At 45.1% G+C, this 22,015-nt stretch overlaps 1 protein-coding gene across 4 annotated transcripts in view; it reads left to right on the top strand.

The window, feature by feature from the left end:
* Positions 1–22,015, top strand: part of RNF213 (ring finger protein 213) — a 297,165-nt gene that overhangs the window by 209,248 nt on the left and 65,902 nt on the right. For all 4 annotated transcript variants that reach the window (XM_069763592.1, XM_069763594.1, XM_069763593.1 and 1 more), the window contains exons 40-46: positions 4,634–4,815; positions 5,016–5,136; positions 7,329–7,429; positions 18,347–18,529; positions 19,970–20,115; positions 20,198–20,300; positions 20,409–20,523. In XM_069763592.1, the coding sequence (XP_069619693.1) occupies positions 4,634–4,815; positions 5,016–5,136; positions 7,329–7,429; positions 18,347–18,529; positions 19,970–20,115; positions 20,198–20,300; positions 20,409–20,523 (951 nt within the window). The remainder of the gene's footprint in view (positions 1–4,633; positions 4,816–5,015; positions 5,137–7,328; positions 7,430–18,346; positions 18,530–19,969; positions 20,116–20,197; positions 20,301–20,408; positions 20,524–22,015) is intronic.

Below are 22,015 nucleotides of genomic sequence, written 5' to 3'. Positions count from 1 at the left end.
ACAAGTCAGAAATCAATGGCAAGGGATACTGAAACTTAACAGTGATCTTATTAAGAAGGCGGTAATCAATACACGGTCTTAGCGAACCATCCTTCTTGGCTACAAAAAAGAACCCTGCTCCCAATGGTGACGACGATGGGCGAATATGTCCCTTCTCCAGGGACTCCTTCACATAACTGCGCATAGCGGTGTGTTCAGGTACGGACAAATTAAATAAACGACCCTTAGGGAATTTACTACCAGGAATCAAATCGATAGCACAATCACAATTCCTATGCGGAGGTAGGGCATCAGACTTGGACTCTTCAAATACATCCTGAAAGTCCGACAAGAACTCTGGGATGTCAGAAGGAATGGATGACGAAATAGACAAAAATGGAACATCACCATGTACTCCCTGACAACCCCAGCTGGTTACCGACATAGAGTTCCAATCCAATACTGGATTATGGGTTTGTAGCCATGGCAACCCCAACACGACCACATCATGCAAATTATGCAGTACCAGAAAGCGAATAACTTCCTGATGTGCAGGAGCCATGCACATGGTCAGCTGGGCCCAGTACTGAGGCTTATTCTTGGCCAAAGGTGTAGCATCAATTCCTCTCAACGGAATAGGACACCGCAAAGGCTCCAAGAAAAATCCACAACGTTTAGCATAATCCAAATCCATCAGATTCAGGGCAGCGCCTGAATCCACAAACGCCATGACAGAATACGATGACAAAGAGCACATTAAGGTAATGGACAAAAGGAATTTGGACTGTACAGTACCAATAACGGCAGAGCTATCGAACCGCCTAGTGCGTTTAGGACAATTAGAAATAGCATGAGTAGAATCACCACAATAGAAACACAGTCTGTTCAGACGTCTGTGTTCTTGCCGTTCTACTTTAGTCATAGTCCTGTCGCACTGCATAGGCTCAGGTTTACTCTCAGACAATACCGCCAGATGGTGCACAGATTTACGCTCGCGCAAGCGACGACCGATCTGAATGGCCAAGGACATAGACTCATTCAAACCAGCAGGCATAGGAAATCCCACCATTACATCCTTAAGAGCTTCAGAGAGACCCTTTCTGAACAAAGCCGCTAGTGCAGATTCATTCCACAGAGTGAGTACTGACCACTTCCTAAATTTCTGACAATATACTTCTACATCATCCTGACCCTGGCATAAAGCCAGCAGATTTTTCTCAGCCTGATCCACTGAATTAGGCTCATCGTAAAGCAATCCCAGCGCCTGGAAAAATGCATCAACATTACTCAATGCAGAATCTCCTGGTGCAAGAGAAAACGCCCAGTCCTGTGGGTCGCCGCGCAAAAAAGAAATAATAATCAAAACCTGTTGAATAGGATTACCAGAAGAATGAGGTTTCAAGGCCAAAAATAGCTTACAATTATTTCTGAAGCTCAGGAACTTAGTTCTGTCACCAAAAAACAAATCAGGAATCGGAATTCTTGGTTCTAGCATCGATTTCTGATCAATAGTATCTTGAATCTTTTGTACATTTACAACGAGATTATCCATTGAGGAGCACAGAGCCTAAATATCCATGTCCACAGCTGTGTCCTGAAGCACTCTAATGTCTAGGGGAAAAAAAAGACTGAAGACAGAGCTAAGAAAAAAAAATGATGTCAGGATTTCTTTTTTCCCTCTATTGGGAATCATTGGAGGGCTCCTTGTACTGTTATGGCTGGCAATCAGGCAACACAGCGTGCAGTAATCAGCGCACATACAGAGATCTGGCAATAACCAAAAACAATAGGACGAGCTCTGAGACGTGGAATCTCTGTAGACTGCAGTACCTGATCTATCCTCACACAACTATAAGCAGCAGTGGATTGCGCCTATCACTACCTATGCAACTCGGCACTGCCTGAGGAGCTGACTAGCCTGAAGATAGAAATACAAGCCTGACTTACCTCAGAGAAATACCCCAAAGGAATAGGCAGCCCCCCACATATAATGACTGTTAGCAAGATGAAAAGACAAACGTAGGAATGAAATAGATTCAGCAAAGTGAGGCCCGATATTCTAGACAGAGCGAGGATAGCAAAGAGAACTATGCAGTCTACAAAAAACCCTAAAACGAAAACCACGCAAAGGGGCAAAAAGACCCACCGTGCCGAACTAACAGCACGGCGGTGCACCCCTTTGCTTCTCAGAGCTTCCAGCAAAAGATAATAGCAAGCTGGACAGAAAAATAGAAAACAAACTAGAAGCACTTATCTAGCAGAGCAGCAGGCCCAAGGAAAGATGCAGTAGCTCAGATCCAACACTGGAACATTGACAAGGAGCAAGGAAGACAGACTCAGGTGGAGCTAAATAGCAAGGCAGCCAACGAGCTCACCAAAACACCTGAGGGAGGAAGCCCAGAGACTGCAATACCACTTGTGACCACAGAAGTGAACTCAGCCACAGAATTCACAACACATGGTTATTAGATCGCCCCTCAGTCGTCTTTTTTCTAGACTAAATAATCCTAATTTCGCTAATCTATCTGGGTATTGTAGTTCTCCCATCCCCTTTATTAATTTTGTTGCCCTCCTTTGTACTCTCTCTAGTTCAATTATATCCTTCATGAGCACCGGTGCCCAAAACTGGACACAGTACTCCATGTGCGGTCTAACTAGGGATTTGTACAGAGGCAGTATAATGCTCTCATCATGTGTATCCAGACCTCTTTTAATGCACCCCATGATCCTGTTTGCCTTGGCAGCTGCTGCCTGGCACTGGCTGCTCCAGGTAAGTTTATTATTAACTAGGATCCCCAAGTCCTTCTCCCTGTCAGATTTACCCAGTGGTTTCCCATTCAGTGTGTAATGGTGATATTGATTCCTTCTTCCCATGTGTATAACCTTACATTTATCATTGTTAAACCTCATCTGCCACCTTTCAGCCCAAGTTTCCAACTTATCCAGATCCATCTGTAGCAGAATACTATCTTCTCTTGTATTAACTGCTTTACATAGTTTTGTATCATCTGCAAATATCGATATTTTACTGTGTAAACCTTCTACCAGATCATTAATGAATATGTTGAAGAGAACAGGTCCCAATACTGACCCCTGCGGTACCCCACTGGTCACAGCGACCCAGTTAGAGACTATACCATTTATAACCACCCTCTGCTTTCTATCACTAAGCCAGTTACTAACCCATTTACACACATTTTCCCCCAGACCAAGCATTCTCATTTTGTGTACCAACCTCTTGTGCGGCACGGTATCAAACGCTTTGGAAAAATCGAGATATACCACGTCCAATGACTCACCGTGGTCCAGTCTATAGCTTACCTCTTCATAAAAACTGATTAGATTGGTTTGACAGAAGCGATTTCTCATAAACCCATGCTGATATGGAGTTAAACAGTTATTCTCATTGAGATAATCCAGAATAACATCCCTCAGAAACCCTTCAAATATTTTACCAACAATAGAGGTTAGACTTACTGGCCTATAATTTCCAGGTTCACTTTTAGAGCCCTTTTTGAATATTGGCACCACATTTGCTATGCGCCAGTCCTGCGGAACAGATCCTGTCGCTATAGAGTCCCTAAAAATAAGAAATAATGGTTTATCTATTACATTACTTAGTTCCCTTAGTACTCGTGGGTGTATGCCATCCGGACCCGGAGTTTTATCTATTTTAATCTTATTTAGCCGATTTCGCACCTCTTCTTGGGTTAGATTGGTGACACTTAATATAGGGTTTTCATTGTTTCTTGGGATTTCACCTAGCATTTCATTTTCCACCGTGAATACCGTGGAGAAGAAGGTTTTTAATATGTTAGCTTTTTCCTCGTCATCTACAACCATTCTTTCCTCACTATTTTTTAAGGGGCCTACATTTTCAGTTTTTATTCTTTTACTATTGATATAGTTGAAGAACAGTTTGGGATTAGTTTTACTCTCCTTAGCAATGTGCTTCTCTGTTTCCTTTTTGGCAGCTTTAATTAGTTTTTTAGATAAAGTATTTTTCTCCCTATAGTTTTTTAGAGCTCCAATGGTGCCATCCATATAAGTTATCTAGTACCAGAATAAACTCTTCAGGAAGGAAGTAAAAATGGAGATCGTTGATGGAAAAAACTTACATGAGGATTGGAAGCCAGTGACGTCTGAATAGAAAATAAAAGATAGAACTTTAACTGTAAAATGGTTCTCGATGGGTCACAAGCCGAATCTGGCTCATAGTTATGTTTTTAGGTTAAAACTACAACTATCGCAGATCTGAGACCAAATCTGCAGTGGAAAATTTTAGTGATATGTAAAAATAGGCTGAGGTTCCATGCTACGTACCTTGTCTGGAGCCACTAGATCAGGAGTGTGGAGGATATAAGTTCAGTGGCACCACAAAATCAACGTAAAAACCAACCAACCTGGTATAGGTAAAAGCAGGGGGTGCTGGAAATAATATCTGAATGCTATGAAGGCCACCAGAGGCAATGAGAAGTCCTGGGCCCAAACTGTGACCCTGTGATTCGTCCTGGATGACTGGACCGACATCCAGGGTCCTCCCAATGTTGACATACTGTCAAGGGTTTACCGCGACTGAGAAGGGCCAGAAGACCGCAGCATCTGATTTCACGTACTCCCGCAGTGATCTACCATACCTGTGCTCTATTTCTAGGTTCTTGATACCTTTGCTGCTACTGGGTGTGTGGAGATACTAAAAGACAGTGTGAGACAACTACCGCCACAAGTCTGGATGTCCCAAGTGAAAAACATACAAATGCCGATTCAACTATTATGTTCAGAAGAATATTTAACTGGCGTCAGTTCTCATTGTAGAGCTGGAATTAACCAAATCAGGTAAAAAGGGATTTTACTCTGATTTGAAATTTTATAATTTGCTTAATTAAGATTCGTGTAGAAGCGTGCACCTCATCATGAACCAGGAGCGTATGACTCCATTGTCCCCCTTCATCTAGACAGGGGTGAACACCGCCGTTCTTGCCGAATCGGGCCCAATGTATAGACTAACCATTTATTCTTTCTTGCTGATATTTCAGGTCAGACTGGAATTGTGTGTTTGCCATGGCAATTTTTATGGAACATATGCTAGTGGACGAGTATCTTCAGGATCCACAGATGAGGGAAATCATAATAGGACATACAGAGTTTCTCGGACGGGTAAAAAGGGTCTTTTCTTATAACCACGACACATGGTGGATTTTTATGGACTGCAGTTTTTTTGATTTTGTAAAATCATTTTGTGAACAGTAACATAAAATTTACTTATCAATTTCAAAAGATGAACAGACCAACACGGTATATACTACTAGAGTATGCTGTGTTGGTTGAAACAGGACTCCAGAAGTGTTAGTGCTCAAATGTGCAGAACTACAATCTTTAAAAATTATGATTATAGAAGAAAAATTAGTGGCACCCTTTTTTTATTTATTCCAAAGCTATATGGGATGCAGAGCAAAGACTCACAGACGGGGCTACAGCTGTTTCGCCTCTTGTTACCCTTCATCTGGCCCAGATAAAGCGTAATTAGACGCGAAACAGCCGTAGTGGTGAGTGCCAGTCCTCTTTCTTCTATACCTAAATGATAAGTACAGTATCTAATTCCTGGTAACCTGATGACTGATTTATCTAAATTCCGTCTATCCAAATATATCCAGAGTATTTCTGTAATATACGTAGTAAGGCAAGTTACGAGTACACAATATAGATACGATCCTACTACATTCTGCATTTATTAAAAGTCGGCATTGCACAGGTAGGAGAAATGTGAGACTGAAGTCCCATGAAACAAAAGATGGACTCTGTTCCATTTGGAATCTGCTTCACAAATACAATAGTCGTTGATGGATCCGGCGGGGTGTTGTGCTTTCTTTTAAAAATGGACACAATGCATACATGGAACTTAGTCTGCACCTTCTAAAAAGTGAATTAAATGTGTAGTTGTTAGTTATGACTACAATGCAAATCAAAAAAACACCCCACAGATGCAGAAAAACTCTGCAAGCGGAAAGATAAATGAAAACTTGTAGTGCCGTGTTCATGGAGGGTTCCAAATAAGTCTACCTATCATCTGAGTGTTCATAAAAGGAATCCAGTAGTTAAAGTAATGTAAATGGAGCAAAGATGCAAAGTGAAATATTATTTAATAGGATTATTTAGCAATGAGAAAATATTTAAAGGGAATCTGTCAGCAGGTTTTTGCTATGTAATCTTAGAGCATCATTTTGTATGGGCAAAAAGCCTAATTTGAGCAATGTGTCACTTGCTCAGCAGCTTGATGTAGTTTCAATACAATCAGTGTTTTATCAGTTGAAGATTATCACTGCGGGACTAGGTGTCTTGTGCCAGGTAGTCCAGCTAATTTGTGTAACCCCGCCCCTACTACTGATTGGGAGGTTGCTGACAGTGTACATAGAATGCTTCCAATCAGGGGTGTGGGCGGGGTTATACACAGCTCAGCATTCACACCACTGCTACATCTACAGCAGAGATTTTATCAGGACTGCATCAAGCAGCCCAGTTAGTGACACATTCCCGAAATCAGGATCCCTGCTTATACATTATGCGGCTCTCTGATTACATAGCAAAAAGCTGCGGGCAGATTCCCTTTTTAAAAAAATCCATACTAATCCCCTCAATACTCCAGTTCTTACACTTTTGAGGTCCACCGACAGTCTCTCCTTCCGGCTCCAGTGATGATGTCCCCCCCGATCAGTATGGCACCATTTGTTATTTTGGAACATTCTGAGTACAGTAGTTTTCGGCCTTGACATAAACTTTCACGCTCTGACACTGTACATTCTGCAGTCTAGAAAATCGGCACCTTTGTGTCTGGCTACTTATGTATATAAACCGGACTGAAGGGATCACAAATTTAATCTTTATTGGTCAGCAAAACCGTAACAGTCTTATGGTTTTATTGACTCAGGCTACGTTCACATTAGCGTTGCGTCGGGCGCAGCCGCGGCGACGCATGCGTCATGCGCCCCTATATTTAACATGGGGGCGCATGGACATGCGTTGTCTTGCGTTTTGTGACGCATGCGTCATTTTTGGCGCAAGCGTCAGGGCGTAGATGACGCAGCAAGTTGCATTTTTTTTGCGTCCAAAAGCAAGCCAAAAATGGACGCATGCGTCACAAAACCATTCGTTTTTGCATGCGTTGTGCGTTGCGTCGCCGACGCAACACACAACAACGCAAATGTGAACGTAGCCTAATCGAGTAATATGAATAAAATTGCATTCAGTTTTTGTGATACTTTCTCTCAAGCAATTATTTTTTGGGGTATTTTATTTATGTATGTATGGCCTGACCAGTGAAATTAACATGATCTTGGTGCTTTTTCATTCAGTGCCTGGACAATTTCAATGATATAAAGTCTCACAAGCCTTTCTTGGCGGTGGTGGATGTCCTCCATAAGTGCAGATTTGACGTTTCCCAATCTGTTTCCAGGTATTTAAATATAGAAAATACATTATGTTGTGTAATTTCCACTATTCTCTGCTCCTCCATTATTATTTGACATATAAAATTGATCCTCTTAAAGAGGACCTGTCACCAGGTTAAAGTGTCAGTTTTTTGCTGTTATTGTATTCTTGCTACTTTCCTGACTATTCCTTTTTTTTATTACTATTTTTTAAATCTGCCATACAGTTTCAGACATATGGGCCATTTTTTAGTGCTAATTATTATGGTCATTACTAAGGGGGCATTGCTTACAGAATACTGCAGAGCAATCTAAAGATACACCCATAGGGAATGTGACGCCAACTTGGTAAAGACCATAAAAATGTGTACCAAATAAAAAGGCCCACATCTCTGGGATCATATGGTGTATTTTTTAAGAAAGATGCATGATTTCAGCTGGATATGTCTGACTCTGAAATACAATAAACATAAGGATGAATGACCTCGGGGAGATCAAAATATCCAACACTGCGGAGACACCATCACGTGTTTCTCAACGCAGTGATCCAGAACACTGCCCCATCCCTTATGGGAAATATGCAAATGCATGTAGAAAAGCCGCGGAGACACCATCACGTGTTTCTCAACGCAAGCAATAAATAGCCAGGTCTTTCACCGGGAAGGAACAACCACGGGAAGGGCAGCATCCAAAAGGAAAACCACCTATGCCAAAACATGGTATCCATCCACAGACAGCTGTTTCGGGGTATTTGCCCCTCATCAGTGTGGAGTAGGAAACTGGCTATTATGAGCAGTGCCTAGTGAAAGTACTATAAACATAAGGATGATTGACCTCGGGGAGATCAAAACATCCAACACCGCGGAGACACCATCACGTGTTTCTCAACGCAGTGATCCAGAACACTGCTCCCATCCCTTATGGGAAATATGCAAATGCATGTAGAAAAGCCGCGGAGACACCATCACGTGTTTCACAACGTAAGCAATTTCACAGATAGACATACTTTAAAAGCTGCCAGGGAAAAGCCAGCGGGGAACTCACCTGCCCGACTAGTCTCCTCTATGACCCTGTCCCCAGTGGCTTCTTCCCACTCGCTCCCCTGGAGTGACCGGGTGTCGCCCTATACGCCCACGCAAGGAAAGACTTGGGAAAGATAGGGAGAAGCCGCCGGACCTAGTCTTCCATGCGGCCTGGTCCCCAGCTGCTTTTAAAATTTGTTTTCTTTCCGAAACACTGCACGATTTCACAGTCAAACATGCAAATTGCTAGTTAGGATTTTTCCAGTAAAATATTGTTATAGCTCTTAGGTTTGTAATTTTCATAAGATGTAGTAGGAAACAATTGACCCTATAGTTTTTTACGCAATTTCTACCAAACGCAGTGATATCTTATATGTGGTCCAGTACTAATGTTTGTGCGCACGTCAGGGCTCGGACAGGAAATGGCGCTATTTGATTTTTGGAGCTCAAATTTGGCTGGAATTTATTGCGGATGACACTTCTCATTTGCAGAGCCCCTGATATTCCAAAATAGCATGTGTGTAGATAAAACTGGAATGACAATGGGGTCTTATCCAGGTTACAGGGAAAAAAGTAAATCTGGATATGCTCACGTTGAGGGGTTGTGACAGTCACAACCCCTTTGTTAACGGCTGCTGCAGATCCACCAAAAACGTTTTTTTTTTCCAGTAAAATAATGTTTTAACACCAAACCTTTATCTAGCGGCGTCCTGAGCATTTTTAACTCAAAAAACATCATCAGAGAAATTTTATAAGATTGGGCCGTGGAAATGAAAAATGTGAAGTTTTTCTGCTAAAATGTTACTTTAGCCTCAAAGTTTTAGTTCACGTAAGGGATAACAGGAGAAAATGGACAGGATGATTTCTTATGCAATTTTTGTCGAACACTGTAGTACCCCATATGTGGTTGTACGATACTGTTTGAGCACACGGGGATCGGATTTGAAGGAGCGCCATTGGGCCGTGCACATACTGTACACCATTTCAATGGGTAAATTTACAATTTTCATTAGCTGCAAATTTTTCATTTACACAAGGGTAGTAGGTGAAAATTGACCCCATAATTTGTTGCGCAGTTTGTCGTGAATGCGGTGATATTTCATATGTAAGAAACTACTGTTTAGGCACACGCCAGGGCTGAGGAGGAAGGAAAGAGCGGATTTTGCTGGAATAGTTTTACATTTTTTGGTGCCCCTACGGTGTCAGATGGCAGGAAACCTCCAAAAGTGACCCCATTTTAATGATTACTTTTTTCAATGAATTCAACCACAACTGCAGTGAACATTTTTGACCCACAGGCATTTTTCTCTATCGCCTCATTGGGGGACACAGGAAACCATGGGTGTATGCTGCTGCCACTAGGAGGCTGACACTATGCAAATAAAAAAAGTCAGCTCCTCCTCTGCAGTGTACACCCTACCGACAGGAAGTAGGATATTCAGTTTAGCTTAGTGTCAGTATGAGGTGGACACGGGTCTTTCATTAGACCCTTATCTACCTCAATGTGCGTCGTTTCTTTTCAGGTTTTCCGGAAGGGATACAGGGTGAACAGTCACACCTGTAGTCCCACAAAGCGGACTATGAGTACGGCGTGTACTGCCACCCCGTATCCTCATAAATCCCTCTCCAGGACCAAGATCCTAGCACACCAGCGTGCTCAGAAGTCCGGTCCTGGCTCCGTCCCCCACCCACTCGCCTTCCAGAGCCTGTCGGTCGGAGGAGACGAGGACGTCCACCAGCTCCAAGGACGTCTAATATCTTCCATGTTTTTTTTTTAAGGTTAGTACGACTGCGTGGGATGTTAGGTGAGTATTGGTGCTCCGAGTCTTGGATTCCCTACCTCCCCTGCTACTTTGTGCGGTGCCTTACTGGCAGCCGCACTACTATTTCTGCGGCCGCACTACTATCCCTGCGGCCGCACCTTTTCTGCACTGGGGCTATTAGGGACAAGAAATCGGGGCCTATCTTTTTGCGCCGCGGCTCTGATGTCCCCACGGCCGCGATCACTCTGCCTTCTGCGGCGCGGCCCCCCTACTGGCAGCCGCGCTGAAATTCCACAGCGGTCGTACCTTTTAGGTGACCCGCGGTCCTTCCCAGCGGCCGCGGTAGTCTCCTGCGGCCGCCGGCTTTTAATATAGGTCCCGGCTCTTCCCGGGGCCTACTTCCGGCACCGGCGCCTCTTTGCATGCGGCAGCTGTCAGCGGGACGCCCGCACCTTTTCCTTTACGCCCGCGCACACCTTTCAGCGGTCACCGGCTTCTAATTTAGGCCCCGGCTTCTCCCGGGGCCTACTTCCGGTGCCGCGCTCCGACCCCTTCCTTTTTCATCGGGCGGGCTTTTCTCCCGCCCGACCATCTTCGGCAAGCTCCGCCCACCGGCGCCATCTTGGTGCTCCCCTACAGGCGGTTTAGTCTGTACCCATTCCTGTTCAGAGCGGCTAGCTCCGCCCACTACTCCCAGCCGCACCATTCGGCCTGGGATCGCCGCTATCTTGTTGGGAACCGTTCTCCTCCGGAACTGATGGCTATTCGCGCCCCCCCTCTTCCGATCTGTGTGCTTGCCACCAGCGTGCATCTGCAATGGCCGGGTTCCCCGCCTCCATCTTCATACTGGTGCCCTGGACCCGTGTCCTGATGCCTGTCACAGTTACAACCTTGGAGCAGACTACAGGACACTACAACTGCTGTGAGTAGCGCTGCTTAGCAGTTTGGCCCTCCTCTCTGCATCTCTCCTGTTCCCCTAACCTTCTGGCATTCCTTAGTAGGTATGCTTATCATGCCTAATCCTATAAGAAAGTGTTCTCGTCGTCCTTTCATGCAAGCCGGTCAACCGTGCAGCCACTGGCGTAATGCAGTCACTGGTGTGTTACGTATTAGTTCTCTAAAGCCGTGCAGTCGATGGTGTATCACTACTCTAGACCCGTGCAGTCACTGGCGCAATACGTAGTAGTACTCTAGACCCGTGCAGTCACCGGCATAATGCGTAATGGTACTCTGGAGCCGCGCAATCACTGGCAAAGTAGCACTCTACAGCCGTACAGTCACTGGCGTAGTAGCAAGAGCCGTGCAGTCACCGGTGTAATAAGTGCCCTAGAGCCATGCAGTTTCCAGCGGGGTATGGCAGTATGCCCCACGCTGCCGTCATCTGGGCCACTGTCCGCCCCTCACCTTCCACGGGGAGATGGACCATTATAAGACCTGCCATATGACGTTCACTTCGTAGAAGGTTTCAGTTGCATATTTCTCAGAGTTCTACGTTTTCACACTGCTGTTGTGATTTCTGCTATTGCAGACCTGTGCCCTGATTTTCAGCGGTGCTCGGCTATTTCTCTACACACAGCGATGCTAGAGCCCTGGCATATCAAATGTTTCCATATCTCCTGCTCTCAGGCACTTACCCTCCATCTCCCTGCAGCCCCCTCCGGATGCAACCATTAAACTGCTCTAAGCAGAGAAGGGAGCTGCTCCTACTCACTTCACGACTGCAGTGTTCAGACCTGACTTCCAGCCGGTTAAGAGTCTGTATTTCCCAGCAACGTCTGCTGTGGCTCAGTGGATAAAGAATGTGACCACAGATCGCAGGCGCAAAGGTTTGAACTCAGGTGCACAACAGAGAGTAGAGTTTAGGCTCCCTGTTGACAAGCCTACTGTCCTACCTTCAGGAGAATGAGCACGGCAGGACATACTTCAAGACAGACTCCGTGGTGCGGCTTACTACACGGAAGCTGTTATTCTGCCTAATGCCGTCAGGTATCACGACCTAGACCGCAACACAGAATCAACTCTCTCCTATACCCTTCTCCAGGGCTCTCTCCAGGCTGATTAGTCACAGGACACCGAGAGCCGATCGCAGCAGTACTCTATCTGCCATAGTTGCAGGATATCGGGTGCCGAATGCAGCAGTACTCTATCTGCCATAGTCGCAGGATACTGAGCCAATCGCAGCAGTACTCTATCCGCCTTAGTCGCAGGATACCGAGAGCTGATCGCAGCAGTACTCTATCTGCCATAGTCGCAAGATACCGAGAGCTGATCGCACCAGTACTATATCTGCCATAGTTGCAGGATACCGAGAGCCGATTGCAGCAGTACTCTATCCGACACCCAGGTTTCACACGCACCACCTTCTAGGTACAGTACGTTATTTGAAACTGTCGTATCTTCAGCGGATCAGTCATGTCTTGGATTGACCACCGCAGGGGTACCGGCGTTCTGTACTATATTCAGGTAAGTCAGGTGCACTCCCCTATTCCTCCTGTCGATTGCAGCAGCACTGTCTGCTATCCAGGCTTTAGATATCATCTTCCAGACACATTAAGTCAATACCTGCCATCGTTCCAGTGGTTTAGACGTGCCCGAGATCGATTGCTGCACTGGTCCTGCTCTTTTGCTCCAGAGTCAGGTATGTCAGAAACGCCCTCTATCACTCTCCTAAGGTTCTTTTGCAGCATCTGCCTAGGCTACCCTTTAATCACCACTCAGACAGAGGTGCCCGGTATTTATCACTTCTGGTTGACTGCCGCAGCAGTTACAACCGCATTCAGGTGAGTCAGAGCCGCAACTTTTACCGTGTATTTCACGGTCAATAACGTCTGTGGTCTATTAACAGCTAAACAGAACATCTAGCACGTACCACAAGGCGGATCTCAGTGCCACAGGGTGGACCTCAGTGGCAGCATAAGTGGCCAGTCCACTTTCAGGTAGGTCGAACTCGCCGGTGTCAGGTACCAACTGGTTGCAGTTTTCCTTCAGCCACGCACTGGGCCTTAATTGCGGGTTGCTCCCCAGGAGCCTCTCCACTCTGTTTGGTTATTCGGTCCTACCACTAACTATCCAGTAGGTAAGTTTACAGTGCTGTCCTAGATTTATCTGCACGATCCAGTGCGTTACTCCATCTTATATGATTTACAGTATTATACGTCTGGCTGTCTCTTACGAAGTCAGAGCCCATATAATACCTTGACTCATGATTGTTCACGACACTATTCTAGGGGCCTTTGAACTACCTCTATACAGAGCTTCCTATTTATGCATCAGTTCTTACCTCTTCTTTCTTACAGACACTGGATTCAACCTCGAGCAGCGCCGGGATTTTATTTCCGACTGTGGCAGGAACAGGTTCTCCCACCTCGGATAGGAATTGGATCTTACTCTGTGCAAGCATCGTCCAGTGTACAGGGCTGCTCCACGCCTGGATCCAATGATGGGTTTTTGGGATAATACGTTCCTTCCTTCAGCAGGATTCGTATCCCTTTCATTGTTATCCTCGTTTGTGTGGTGTCTGATACTTAGGTAAGTAGATCCACACACTACAATCCTCTCCCATTCCAGAGGGTCCGGGACGGATAGGGTCACTCAGGTCGTCATAGGTACGGATCTTCCTTTTGGCAGTCAAGTTTTTTTTTCCGGGGCCTATGTACTCCTTCATAGGGCCAACTTCCCATGGAATTGACATACTCCAGTTTTTCATGGACTCTTCTCCCTTGACTGCTAATGTCCGATTGTGCTTATCAATGCCCATCTTGTCATGCTTTCTAGCAGGCTCCCAGTACCCTACTCTCAAGCTTTTTCTTGTCATTTCAATTTAATGGTCTTTTCTGGGTTTTTCTCTTAAAATCCTTAGTCCAGCCGTTCCAAAGAGGGAAGCTTCTCGGTTTTCCTATATTCCCTCTCCCCTGAACTTACTACGAGCTGGACCCCTTCTCCGTCTCTGGACCCTCCGGTTTTCCAGCTTTTCCAGTCCTCCTCTTCCACAGAGAGCATCCCTCAAGGATACCAACGACGAACTAATAGTCCACGGCAAAGTCGGCCATTGAAGTGTCCGCCGCTACATTGTGCCCTGCCTTTGTCTCCACCTAGACAGCAAGGTTTATAGACGCATGGGCTAAGCCGCTCCATCAGGGCCCCCTTCATGGAGTCCGATCGGAGAAAATCTCTGTCCTTGCGGACTAATTTAATCCTGCAGGAAGTGCATGGTATCCGTCCCCGCGGATGCCACCGCAGGTGCTACTTGGACATTCAGCAATATGGTGCCCTTCCGAAGGACCACTTGCTTATGGCGTGACAGGACTTATCCTCTACGAAGTCCCTGACAGCTTGCCTTCCGAGGGTTTCCGTCAGTTTGTCTCCAACGTGAACCAATTATTAAGGAGGTCCTCAGAGGGACAGAGTTCTCCTGGGACCGCGTGTGCTTGCCTTTATTTTATGAAAGCCTTCATCCAGGTCCTCCCTTTCTTCAGACATCGGACACTTCTGCATTTTTGCGAGGGGTGGGTCCATTTTAATTTTATACCTTCCTTTCAGGCTCTCAACCACTTCCAGAGTCTGTGGCAGCAGTTTTGTACATTCTGTGGATCACAGGTTCAGTGCTCTGCTCTTACCTTGCCGAGGTTCTCCATGGTTCTGTTCATCATTCTTGATTCCCTTCCCTTTGTCCTGCTCGGACTCGTCCTTTGTAGCGTTCTCTCATCACGCTACCGGGTCTATCCAGCTAAGGCCCCCTTTTCAGTATAAGGGCTCGGCGTAGAGAGGCCCTCTGGCCTCCTAATCAACGTATGCACGCAAAATCCGGTCAGCAATGTTTAGATTTGCCAGGTCAGAGCAGTGCTCCTCCTTCCAGGTTTAAGGCGCACTCTACCCGGGCAGTGGGCGTCTCCCGGCGGTGCACATATAAGGCCTCTGCCTTGCACCTCTACAGACCGACGTTCGGTCCTCCACATGTTCGCGAAACTTCGATGCCTAGCTTAAGCGTATGCCGGCTTAGGTAGGAAGACCTTGCAGGCGACGGTGGTGAGTTCCTCTGACCTAGATTGGAGTTGACTGCTGTTCCCGCCCCAGGGACTGCTTTGGGACGTCTCATGGTTTCCTGCGTCCCCCAATGAGGCGATAGAGAAAACAGGATTTTTGGTTGCTTACCGTAAAATCTTTTTCTCTGAGCCTTCATTGGGGGACACAGCACCCTCCCAAGTTGAACAGCTCTGTTTATTGTTATACTGTTAACGTTTGAGTTCTTTGAGCGTTTGAAACTGTTAATCTGTGGAGCGCTGCGGAGTTTGTTGGCGCTATATAAATAAAGATTATTATTATTATTATATTGTTCTTTCTCGTTGCTTCTCCTACTGCTTTCTCACTAACTGAATATCCTACTTCCTGTCGGTAGGGTGTACACTGCAGAGGAGGAGCTAACTTTTTTTATTTGCATAGTGTCAGCCTCCTAGTGGCAGCAGCATACACCCATGGTTTCCGGTGTCCCCCAATGAAGGCTCAGAGAAAAAGATTTTACGGTAAGCAACCAAAAATCCTGTTTTACTGTACGACATTCATTCCATGCTTTTTTTTTTTTGTAAAACTACAAATATGTCAGCTTAGTGCCCATACAATGTGCCCAGCTTGTTCTTCTAGGGAAATGCACCCAAAATATTGTTTTAAGTGGGATCTGCCTACTAAAACAATGCCAAATATGTGAACAATAACTCCGATTTAAGCACATTGTGGGGCTCGGAAGGGAAGAGGGAGTTTGAATTTTCCCTGGATATTATTTGGATGGTGGGGGGCATGTTGTTTTTACAGAGTCTTTGTTCCACCAGTAACGTGGAAACCCCCCTATACTTCCAATGACAGATGATGTACCTGAGTGGGGACTCAGATAGCATTTTGGGTACATAACCTTTTTTGATGATTTTCAGTATAACGCAGGGATCATATGTATCCTGTGCTCTACTCTGAGCACCAATGTTGGGCATTCTGTCTTAATTTCCCAAAAATGCGATTGAGATCCCCCCCCCCCACTACAATGTGACAGGGCAGATTGAGTCACTTTGGGCACTGTCAAGCCTTTGTTCCGATGCTATCCCGTCTCCTGAGTCATACACAAAACTGGCCGACTACACATTTGTGTGCTAAGAAGATGCATAAATGGCGAGACACCGCCTGTCACAGGCTACCGCGACAGAGAGGTTCCAGAGAACCGCAGCGCTCTGGGCCTCGTTCACACACAGTGAACAGAAGCTCTTCTCCTGTATTCTGACCTGGCTGCTTTGAGCCAGCAGTGCAGGAGTTAACCGTGTTGCTGAGAGCTGGTTCTCAGCTGAAGTGGATTTTGTAATCTCCTCCTCTATATAGACCCAGCCTTGACTACAGCTATTGTCAGTGATCAGTTCTACTGCCTTGCTTGGAGGTTGAAGGAGAGTGGTATTAGGAGCTTGGAGGTTTATTTACAGAGATTGGTGTCTGCTGTTTTGGTTGCATGTTAACCCTGTTTATTGTTGTATTTATACACTGGAGCAGTCCACCTCCCTTGGGGGGAGAGGGGGCCACTGATAGGGCCTGCACAGGAGACAGGGATACGCTGGCAGCTCAGGCCTCCTAACCTAACCTAAATAATTATCTGCCTCATTATAGTCAATGGCTCTGTCTGAGGTTTCATCCATCTGAATTGCGATTTTTGGGGGATTTACATGGTATTCCCAATGTAAGTGCTCAGAATAGAGCATAGGATAAATGTGAATTGAGACTTATGTTTTTTCTTGTTTGTCTTTTGGTTATTTAACCCTGTTCACCATACGGAGTAAATAAAATGGAAGTTTTATAGTTTAGGTTGTTTCAGATGCAGTGATACCAATTATGTGTAAGTTTTTTTATGTTTTGTTCTGTTTATACATAAAATCTGCCTTTTTAGTGGCCAAACAGTTTTGTGTGATTTTGTTTTGTGCTTTTTTTGTTACTTTAGTTTTACACAATTTTTTAAACTTTTTTTTTTTTTTATTTAACTTTATTTTCTTAGTCCCTCTGTGGGATTTGAATATTTTGCAGTTTGATCGTCGGCCTCATGCACTGAAGTATAGAAGACTTGTCAGGGTCACTCTGACTCAAACACTGCTTATGGCAGGGCCTAACAGGCCACCATATAACAACTATTGGCACCTGCAATCGCTGGGCGCCTATAGGGGTAAAGAGGGGGCCTTCTCCTTCTTTTAACCACCTAGATGTCTCTCTCATGATTCGCAGTGGCATCTAAGGGATTAATTGACCCTAATCAGTTCCAAAAACGATTGAGAACGATGATGCAAATTTGTTAGCTGTCATACACAGCAGACCAGATTGGTATTTTTGCCTGTCAAATGGCTCTATTCACTTAATCTTCAGCATCGTGAAAAGTCGGTTCTTACCTTATGGCTTAAAGGGGTTGTCTAGGCTGGGGGCATAAGTCTGCAATCACTATGTATCTGGATTCTTGTCAAGATTCTTCAGCATTGGGAATGGGACGCATGATCTCATTTGTTCGATTTGCATACATGCAGTCACGTGCCAACTAGACATTCGCAACCTCGCTGAATACAAGTGAATTGAGCGAGGTCGGACAAGTCTAGTCCTAATGTGGCTGGAAATATGGAAGTCGCAAACTTTATAGTTATGTAAGTGCCTGTGACTGTAGGCTTGTGCCTCAAGCCTTGACAACCCCTTTAATGATTAAGGTGGTCATTAAGCCCCCTTAATGATCACTGTTCAAAGGTGTAACGGCGGTCGTTAAAGGATTAAGACTGTCTAATCTAAGTTTCCACCAACAATTAGACATTACTGCTAAACATGCCCCAAAGAGTGACCGAGCCTCTTGCTCTTACAGTAGAGAATCCCCATATATGACGAGCGATTAGCCCACTCTTTAACTAGGAGTGGGCAGGAAGGAGGTTATTCAACGATGTTAGACTATGCTATTAATGTCTATTGTTGGAGACGTTACATAATGCTATGGTTAGAAAAAAACAAACACACAAATAGAAAGCGAGCCAAGCAATCCTGTTATATAGTGTGAAATAAATATACTAAAAATGTTATCAGGAACCGTCCTAAATGCCTTTATCAAGTTGTTTTTCTTTCCCTGATTTCTTGCATTTTTTCTCCCCCTATTGTATATCTTTTATAGATTTGGCATGCAAACCTGTGCGGTCTGCCAGAGCGATCCACATGAGCCAGTATGTCTTCCCTGCGACCATATTTTCTGCAAGCTTTGTTTGAGTGAATGGTTAAAGACCGGCACTAATGCCTGTCCAGTCTGCAAAACCAAATTACCCGAACCCTTCACCATTGAGGTGTCTGAAGAGATCAGGTAATTGTATGTTACACGTATTCCTGCTTCGTGCAGTTTTACTTCTGAATGTCCTTATAGATTGTGTGTCCACGATCAGGAATAGCAGTGTTTTGGGCGCAGTGTATTCTCGCCTCCTCCAAAACGCTGCATTCTAATCACACCGTTATATCTGCATGTTTTTAGTGAAGCATGCGGATTTAACGCATCTATTAAATGGCTATGGGGGAAACTACGCAGCGGAGATTAGCGTCTCCGCTGCCAAAATTAACGAGTGAGTAAACGCAGCGATGCATAGAAGCGCAGTGGGCAAATGATTGCTATAAATCCCATGCACTGTGCTTGTAATGTAGAACACAGTGTTTCTGGACGCAGCGCAGGTGAGCTGCCTCCAAATATGCTGCTATTCCTGATCGTGGACACTCAGCTTTATAGTATGAATATAAAATAAAAATTTGCAGTTTTCCCAAACTCATCTGCAGGCTGTAGCCTGTTGGTAAAATTAAAAAAGCTGTAGAAAAATGTAACCCCTTCACACCATGGCCATTTTACGTTTTTACACCCCTTCTCCCAAGAGCCATAACTTTTTGTTTTTCTGTCAATATAGCCGTATGATGGGACGAGTTGCACTTTTGAATGGCACCATTGATTTTATCATGAAGTGCTCCGGAAAACAGGAACAAAAATTCCAATTGTGGTGAAATTGCACACAAATTGCAATTCCACAATTGTTTTTTGGGTTTTTTATTTACCATGTTAACTGACCTGGCAATATGATTCCCCCAGGTCAGTACGAGTACGCAGGTACCAAACATGTAAAGTTTTATTATTTACTTTAAAAAAATCGAAAATTTTTGCGTTTGTCACCATTGTCCGAGACGCGTAGCGTTTCCATTTTTCCAGATCTGGGGCTGAGTGAGGGCTTAATTTTTGCATCCTGAGCTGATGTTTTTACTGATACCATTTTGAGGTAGATACAATGTTTTTATTGCCTCCTATTGCATTTTATTTATTGCAATGTTGCAACGACCAATATATCACAGCTCTTGTTGTCTACCTCGCCATAGTCGCAGAGCTCTAACATACCTAAAATAACAAACTTATAACTAATAACAAAGTATAAATACTTACCACCCCTAGAACCAGCATCAGGTCCCTGTGGCTGCTCTGAGCTCCATGCTTTGGCTGCAGTGGTGATATCATATCGACAGCGTTGATCACCGCTGCAGCCCATCACTGAGCTCAGCAGCCATCTACCTTGGCATAGCTGCTATGCTCCGTTACTTGCTGCAGAGGTGATGGAAGCTGGCAACGTGACAGCCCTGCTGCAGCCAAACAACCTAGACCTGGTGTGGGGACCTGTGGAGGGCGAGTACCAGCTCTGTTCGTTAATTTTGAGCTGTTGGGGATCCACATTACTGAAAATCTAAAACCCCTTTACCATCGCTGCATTATCTGTAGGGATTCCATACAGAAAAATGTTCAGTTTCGGAAGCGATGTAACGGATTCTTTGTGGACATTATATGCACCATGTGCTTCAAGGACAACACTCCACCAAACCGAGAGGTCATTGAACATCTTCTGTCTTTACTTTTTGGCAATGTTGGTAAGTGTGTTTTTATTTTCTTTTTAATTTTAATTGGGGCCAAATTTCAGACTGTAACCAATAATGATCTTTGCAATCTCAGAGCTCGGGCAGTACACAACAAAATCTCTTTCCCCATTTGAGGACGCCGTGGACAAAACACCGGTGCTCCGCTCCGTCATCCTGAAGTTGCTTTTGAAATACAGGTACGGAGTGTAGTCACTGCAGAGTTGTCCCTTTTCCACACAACTTGTCAAGTGTCATTTGTTTAATACAATGCAGGTTTGCAAATTTTTACAAACTCTTGATTTCAGTTTTAAAGATATCGTGGGCTATGCTGAAGATTATTTCAAAAAGGTGGAGAGAAATAAGCTCCTTACTGTGCTGGTCACCACCGAAGTCTACCAGCTGTTTGTAAACTGTCTGGAGGTAATATACTATATACATACATGAGCTGCCTTAATTTAATGTGTGATTCTTATGTTGTGCTATAATAAGAATGCTTCATATTTTTAGCTGGGAAACAATGTGAGGAGTTAGGTTTTCCCACTACTGATTTAACCCCCTTTCATTTGTCCTAACTCTTTCCAATGAACACTTTTCTAATACTCTTTTATTTTATTACCTGCCCTGCTCCTGTACGCTCGTCTCTGTTGGCCATATATCCTTCTGTTTTGATTCTGGCTCTGCTACTTCCTATCTTGGGACTGGAATTGGACGAACAGAGGTGGGCACGACACTAGTGGGAGCAGGCTATGTCTCGGTGAGTGACGGCTGTCTGAGCACGTGGGTTCAGATCAGGCATCACGCTCCTCTCTGCTTGACTGCTGCTTTGACTTGCCATTTGTTCAGCTAACAAGCCCTGCAATGTCCTGCTTGTTATTAGGAAGTATATTACAGGGCTTGTCTGTTGAAGGGATGGCACTTCAAAGCAGCATTCAGGCAGAAGAGTAAAGCCCGATGTGAGCTCAGTCATGGAGAGTGGTGGAGACTAACTCTGCCTGAATGCTTCTTTTAAAGGAAACCTGTCACCCCCCAAAATCGAAGTTGAGCTAAGCCCACCAGCATCAGGGGCTTATCTACAGCATTCTGTAATGCTGTAAATAAGCCCCCGTTGTAACCTGAAAGATGAGAAAAAGAGGTTACATTATACTCACCCAGGGGCGGTCCCTGTACGATGGGCGTCGCGGTCCGGTCCAGCGCCAGGCCTCTCTGACCTTTCCCGGCGCCTGCGCACTGCAGTACTTTGCTCTGCCCTCAACAGGACAGACAAAGTACACCTGCTACGGAGTCGCAGCATGAAGACAAGAAGAGGACGTCATCGTAAGAAGATGGGAGACGCCGGACCGCGACACCCATCCGACCGGACCGCAGCGGGACCGCCCCTGGGTGAGTATAATGTAACCTCTTTTTCTCATCTTTCAGGTTACATCGGGGGCTTATCTACAGCATTACAGAATGATTACAGAATGCTGTAGATAAGCCCCTGATGCCGGTGGGCTTAGCTCATCTTCGATTTTGGGGGTGACAGGTTCCCTTTAAGTTCCTTGCCTTCAGCTTGATAAGCCCTATGATATACTTTCTAATAACAAGCAGCACATTGAAGGACTCATCAGCTGAACGGACAGCACTTAAAAGCAGCATTCAGGCAGAGTCAGTGTGCATCACACATGACGGAGCTCACATCGGACTTCACTCTCCTCTGCCTGAATACTGCCTTGAAGTGCCATGCCTTCAGGTGACAAGCCCTGTGATATACTTTGTAATGATCAGCACATTGCATCGCTTGTCAGCTGAATGGACGGCACTTCTGAGCAGCATTCAGGCAGAGAGGAAAGTGATGTCTGACCTGAGCGTGTATGCTCTGAATGCTGTTGCTCACCAAGACATAGCCCTGCTCCCACCAGTAACTTGCCCGTTT

The sequence above is a fragment of the Ranitomeya imitator genome, chromosome 4, assembly GCF_032444005.1.
Source record: "Ranitomeya imitator isolate aRanImi1 chromosome 4, aRanImi1.pri, whole genome shotgun sequence".
NCBI lineage: Eukaryota > Metazoa > Chordata > Amphibia > Anura > Dendrobatidae > Ranitomeya > Ranitomeya imitator.
This window is presented reverse-complemented; position numbering and strand designations above follow the sequence as displayed.